Source organism: Galeopterus variegatus, unplaced genomic scaffold, assembly GCF_000696425.1.
Source record: "Galeopterus variegatus unplaced genomic scaffold, G_variegatus-3.0.2 Scaffold6120, whole genome shotgun sequence".
In the NCBI taxonomy this organism is placed as follows: domain Eukaryota; kingdom Metazoa; phylum Chordata; class Mammalia; order Dermoptera; family Cynocephalidae; genus Galeopterus; species Galeopterus variegatus.
This window is the reverse complement of record NW_007732231.1, coordinates 123,352-129,733: the sequence shown is the minus strand read 5'-3', so window position 1 is coordinate 129,733 and position 6,382 is coordinate 123,352. Positions and strand designations below refer to the sequence as shown.

At 44.8% G+C, this 6,382-nt stretch overlaps 1 protein-coding gene and 1 non-coding gene across 2 annotated transcripts; both read right to left on the bottom strand.

Moving 5' to 3' along the window:
- Nucleotides 1-32: 32 nt before the first annotated feature.
- On the bottom strand, nucleotides 33-4,985 carry LOC103605848 (chromosome unknown open reading frame, human C7orf55). The gene is made up of 2 exons (XM_008590460.1): nucleotides 4,786-4,985; nucleotides 33-398 (listed from the first exon to the last, which is right to left on the bottom strand). The coding sequence occupies exons 1-2, from the start codon at nucleotides 4,921-4,923 to the stop codon at nucleotides 195-197; spliced, it is 342 nt and encodes a 113-aa protein (XP_008588682.1). The 5' UTR covers nucleotides 4,924-4,985; the 3' UTR covers nucleotides 33-194.
- A 657-nt stretch (nucleotides 4,986-5,642) lies between these two features.
- TRNAR-CCU lies at nucleotides 5,643-5,715 on the bottom strand. The gene has a single exon. It is a non-coding gene; the product is annotated as a tRNA-Arg (tRNA).
- Between the last annotated feature and the right edge of the window lie 667 nt (nucleotides 5,716-6,382).

Genomic DNA, 6,382 nt, shown 5'->3' with positions numbered 1-6,382 from the left:
TAACATAAGAAGTTCAGTAAATTCACTGAGAGTAAAGATAAAACCTTCTCCAGTTTTTATTCCCCTAAGAACCACTCAGTCAACAAAATTATAAAGAAAAACCCTAAACTTAAAAAAAATTTAATGATAAATACATATTGATAGAAATGATTAAATTCTCATATGAAGGCAGCATCCAAGGAATCTCTCCATGTTCATGGCTCCCAGCCCTTCCCTCCAGGCTGGTGGGGCAACTTGAGGCCCACCAAGCCTGCAGACTCCTCCACTGAGCGCTCGCCCTTGCCATGAAATTCCTGATGAAGCGCCACATGTTCCCTGATGCTGCGGAGGAGGCAGAGATAGGTGGCAGCTTGGAAATGAAGCTCATGTTGGGCTCTGCACAACTTCTCACTGGTGACCTAGAGAAGCAGCAACAAGGTCAGATATTCAAAACCCCACCTACAGATACAGGCCCACAGAGAAAGATTTAATAAACAAGCATTCTCTAGAATGACAGTAAATTGCACAGAGGAAATACAAACATGTATAATTTGTATACTTAATACATTTAAAGAGGCACTGTATAATTGTTTATTAGGAATTATTAGGAAAGTTAATCCAAGAGGATTTCTAAGAAGAGTTTCATTGAATGTCCCTAAATTTTAATACTGGAAGAAATCATCCAGTTTCAATTCCTTCATTTTACAAACGAGGAAGCAAAATCCCAAAGATACTCAGTGGTTGGTTAATGGCAGAGATGGGAACTATACTCAGGTCACTGATCATTTATGTCACCTAAGAAACATAATATAGAACTTTCTCCCCTTCAAACAAATGAAAAGCTGCTTTATTTTATGTTTCTGTGACTTTGGTTAATGTGGTATATACCTTTCATTTCAATGAAAATTAAAAACTAATTTTGTCTGAAAAAATAACTGTACTCAATAGTAACAAAATGAATGTTTTATATATAAAAGTAAAACAAATATGTTCATATTACTCAATTATACTTCCTCTCACAATTTACTTATCCAGCTGAAAAAAATCTGGATTCTAATGACTTTAAGAAGCTGGGAACTCCATATTCATCCCCAAATCCCCAATGACTCCCAGCCTTTTTTTATCAAGCTTAAATTCTTTTTTTTTTTTTTTTTTTTTNACAAATATGTTCATATTACTCAATTATACTTCCTCTCACAATTTACTTATCCAGCTGAAAAAAATCTGGATTCTAATGACTTTAAGAAGCTGGGAACTCCATATTCATCCCCAAATCCCCAATGACTCTAGACCTTTTTTCATCATACTTAATTTCAAGATTAAGTTAGTACTGTACACTGTCCTTTACTTGACTACGTTAGTGTTCTGAGTTTGTGAGAAAAGGGGCAGGAAAGGTGAGATGGGGATGTGGGCAAGGCCGCGAATTACTAAAGCATTGAATCCAAGTGTGGATTAGCCCCTGGGCACCAATGCCTACATAATCCCCTTTAGTTGAATATCTAGGGTTAGAGTCTGAAAACTAGTATGTGTGGTTTAAGATCTGCAGATCATATGTGTGAAAGCAGCAGCCATTAGCTGCTCAAAGATAGGATTAATCTGCTTTAATCAAATTTAACACTTTAATATTAAAAATTTATAAGAAATCAACACCAATGTCAAGTATTAATAAAAAACAAACAACAAAACAAAGGATGACATCCATTTCTATTACATAAACCTAAATTTGTAGTATTTGAAACAGGAATTCTATGTTAATGTAGGATAGGAGAATACTAGTCTTGATTCAGCTGAGAAGGGTCAACAATATACACAGTAGGGCCGGCTCGTGGCTCACTCGGGAGAGTGCGGTGCTGATAACACCAAGGCCCCGGGTTCGGATCCCATATAGGGATGGCCGGTTTGCTCACTGGCTGAGCGTGGTGCTGACAACACCAATTCCAGGGTTGAGATCCCCTTACCGGTCATCTTTTTAAAAAAAAAACAATATACACAGTAAATAAATCACAAGAGACCAACTAAAATAGAAAACTATTTAAGGAGAAAGGGGAAGTTCCTCCCTAATGGAATCCCTTCTTCCTATGGAAAGGATAGAGAAAATGTGTATAGATGGTTACTGAATTGGCTCTGAGCTTGGAGGAAATGGAAACCATTCCCCATATCCTCATATGCATTCCACAGAGTGGTGTTTCTGGTATTTTTATTTTTATTTTTTATTTTTCAAAAGATGACCGGTAAGGGGATCTTAACCCTTGACTTGGTGTTGTCAGCACCACGCTCAGCCAGCGAGCTAACCGGCCATCCCTATATGGGATCCGAACCCGGGGCCTTGGTGTTATCAGCACCGCACTCTCCGGAGTGAGCCACAGGCTGGCCAGTTTCTGGTATTTTTAGCATGAAATTCAAACGTATTTGCAAGGAATTTCAGAGCCACTATCAAGGATCTCTCAAGTACAATAATGCTACCTCCATAAGGTACAACTACAATAATGTCACCTCCTTAAAAATCTTAGAATGGCCTCCCATTACACTTACAATAAATTCTTGCCTACCACCTACATCTTCCTCCACTTCACCCACCACCCTGAGCTTCAACTATTGTCAGTTCTTCTCGCCTCTGGGCTTTCAATTATGCAGCTTCTCCTCACCTTCCCTAACCCCCATTTACTTGCTAACTCCAAATTATCCTTCAGGTTCCTGCTTAATCTCCTCCTGAAAGCCTTTCGTAAGTACCCCTTCTTTAGACCACTGCCCCCACTGCCTTAGCACTTATTCTGAGTACTTCAGTGTATGGATCCTCAGGTGTACTGTAAGGTGCTTAAAAGACAGGACTCATGTGCATCTTATTCTTCGTATTTATCCCAAGTTCCTAGCACAGTCCCTAATATTGTGACCTTTTTAAAAAAANAAAAAAAACAATATACACAGTAAATAAATCACAAGAGACCAACTAAAATAGAAAACTATTTAAGGAGAAAGGGGAAGTTCCTCCCTAATGGAATCCCTTCTTCCTATGGAAAGGATAGAGAAAATGTGTATAGATGGTTACTGAATTGGCTCTGAGCTTGGAGGAAATGGAAACCATTCCCCATATCCTCATATGCATTCCACAGAGTGGTGTTTCTGGTATTTTTATTTTTATTTTTTATTTTTCAAAAGATGACCGGTAAGGGGATCTTAACCCTTGACTTGGTGTTGTCAGCACCACGCTCAGCCAGCGAGCTAACCGGCCATCCCTATATGGGATCCGAACCCGTGGCCTTGGTGTTATCAGCACCGCACTCTCTGGAGTGAGCCACAGGCTGGCCAGTTTCTGGTATTTTTAGCATGAAATTCAAACGTATTTGCAAGGAATTTCAGAGCCACTATCAAGGATCTCTCAAGTACAATAATGCTACCTCCATAAGGTACAACTACAATAATGTCACCTCCTTAAAAATCTTAGAATGGCCTCCCATTACACTTACAATAAATTCTTGCCTACCACCTACATCTTCCTCCACTTCACCCACCACCCTGAGCTTCAACTATTGTCAGTTCTTCTCGCCTCTGGGCTTTCAATTATGCAGCTTCTCCTCACCTTCCCTAACCCCCATTTACTTGCTAACTCCAAATTATCCTTCAGGTTCCTGCTTAATCTCCTCCTGAAAGCCTTTCGTAAGTACCCCTTCTTTAGACCACTGCCCCCACTGCCTTAGCACTTATTCTGAGTACTTCAGTGTATGGATCCTCAGGTGTACTGTAAGGTGCTTAAAAGACAGGACTCATGTGCATCTTATTCTTCGTATTTATCCCAAGTTCCTAGCACAGTCCCTAATATTGTGACCTTTTTAAAAAAAACTAGGGGAATCTTAATTCTAAGGTTTTGCGTTCTAACTTCCATGGCTCAGAAATTCAACAGTTAAGATAATGGTTCTCTCTTCCACACTGCTCAAGGACAGCAGGCTTCCTTCTCTAAAGCTCGAGATGATTCTCCAATTTACTATTTCTGACACAGGCTGCAACTTCTTTTCAAGCCAGATCCATAATTCTAAAGGCAGCAATTAAGTGTAAGAATTCTATGCGGGAGCCGAGTAACATAGGTACAGGTAGGTCACTGTCCCTGAGCCTGAGTTGCCCCACTTGAAAAATAAAACTATCTACCTCTCGCTTTTGCCTAAGGGGGATATGGAGGGTGGATTTCACAAAAGTATTTGCCAAGGAGGTCCTCCCGTATGTTTATATTTATCTGCTACAGAATTTTTTCAATGTATCCAGTCATAGGAGTAACTGATAGTACTACGGGTTTGCAGTCCCCCTGTACAGGGCACCACTTTCTTATGTGATGGAGGGACACAACATATAACACAGTTCCTACTCTTCAAGAAGCTCCCATTACTTTTCACCGTATTACAATTTTCTGCTTCAAAATCTGCTTTTCAGAATAGCTCTGCTAGGTGAAGGGTGAGGAGAGCGTTGGGTAGACGCTGTGACTTTAAGTTCTGTGACACTACGCACTGCACCAAGTCCATCTCTGTCCTCCCCCCTCTCCATTTCCTCCATTCCTGTCCCCTGACCTTCCCCTCCAGGCAGGCAGCACAGCAGTGAAATCCTCCGGGACAGCTCCCCCGCTGTGGAGGAAGGAACGACGTGCCCAGGGCGACCTGGCTCCCTTGCCGGTCCTTGGCCAGTCCCCGGGCTTCAACCAGCGCCCAGGGCCGAGGGCCTGCGTTTGTTGCTGGGAGCCAGGGCTCGGTGGGAGGGTCGGCCTGGGAAGTGCAAGCGCCGAGACCGTGCGCTTCCTCCCTCCCCGGGACACGCCTTCCGTACCCGATGCGCACGGAAAGCCTTCACAAGGTACCGATAGGCCGCGGTGTCGCGATAGGGTCGGCCGGTGGCCGCGTTCACGTAGCGTAACTCCCGCAGGAGGCCTCGAAAAGTGCGCGCCGGGGACCCCAAGGCCGCCATTTTCCTGTCCTCCGAGCCTGGTGCCCGACGGTCGCCCTACGCCCCTGCTAACCCCTCGCCTCACCCCCCTGCCCAGCCGCCTAATGGTACGGTCGGGCCCGGACTACCGGCTCCCCCTATCGATTGACCAGGAACGTGGAACGTCTCACTTCCCTGTTCTGCGGAACCATATTAATCGAACGCCGAGCGGCGCTCTCACGAGCTAAGAGAGAAGCAAACGAAAGCCGAGCGTAGCTGAGTACCGGGTCCTCACAAAACCCTGAGAAAGGCCGGGCCAGGGAAAAGGAGGTAATTTCTTGACCGCGTCATTTAAGACGCCGTTAGCTGAGCAGCCGCTGAGTCTCAGGAGAAGCGGGCCTGGTGGGAGCGGGTGTGGATGTGATGTGGAACACACTGACAAGATTCTTAATGACTTTTAGAAGGGATATCCAAATACAACGTATTGACAGACTTCCCAAAAATCTTACGGGAACCTGCGGCTCAGAGGAAGGAAGTGGAGTGTGCTGATTATCGCAAACTGCAGCTTAACAGCTAGTAGAACCACACATGCACTCTTCTTAAGAACGTAAAAGTTACCATATTTCACTATAATTCTGTTTCAAGATGTGCTGATTATCGCAAACTGCAGCTTAACAGCTAGTAGAACCACACATGCACTCTTCTTAAAAACGTAAAAGTTACCATATTTCACTATAATTCTGTTTCAAGAAAAACGTAGCCACCCCAGATGGGACTCGAACCCACAATCCCTGGCTTAGGAGGCCAATGCCTTATCCATTAGGCCACTGGGGCTCCCGTGAACTACGCGCTCAAACAACGTATTCAATTTTTTTCTCTAGTACGTCATCGACACTTCAGTTTCTTAGCCTATCCTGGGAAGCTGCACCTATTACCGAGATGTGGGTGAGGTGTGCTGGGAGTTGTAGTTCGGAGAACAGAAGCGCGCGTTGCAGCTCCAAAGGCTTTAGCCCCAAAGCCGCGCCGAGGCGCCGGACGCGGAGCGGGCGCGCGCACGCTCTTNAGCAGCCAGACCCCTTCCGGTGTTGCGGCCTTCCGGGCTTAGCTCCGCTCACGCCGCCCATTGGGTGGCGTCCGCAACCGTTTCTGTTTCCGGTTGAAGCGCCGAGGCTATTTCCGCAGACCCATTGGCCTGTTGGAAACGTTGAAAGCGTTGGCTTTTCGTTGGGTGGGTGAGCGATAAACTTGGGACAGCGGGAAATGAGTAGTTAATTCATTAGGAATTAGTGGATTCGAGCGGGGCTGGCCCGTTAGCTCAGTTGGTTAGAGCGGAGCCCCGTGCCGTTCAGCAGCCAAAGAAGGAACAAACAAAAAAACAAGTAGGAGTTAGTTCATTGTCTGGTTCTGTTCCTGACTGTAACTGGGACAAGTCGCTTCCCTTTCTGAGTCTCAGCGACCTCGCCCTTTGCTTAGAATCTCGCAGTGGCTCTCCATTGCCCCT

Bases quoted from the DNA above. Each gene is read 5' to 3' on its own strand.
- LOC103605848 (XM_008590460.1), bottom strand. From the start codon at position 4,923: ATGGCGGCCTTGGGGTCCCCGGCGCGCACTTTTCGAGGCCTCCTGCGG. The intron at 399-4,785 runs GTACGGAAGGCG...CTGCTTCTCTAG, and splicing joins AGGCTTTCCGTGCGCATCGG to GTCACCAGTGAGAAGTTGTG.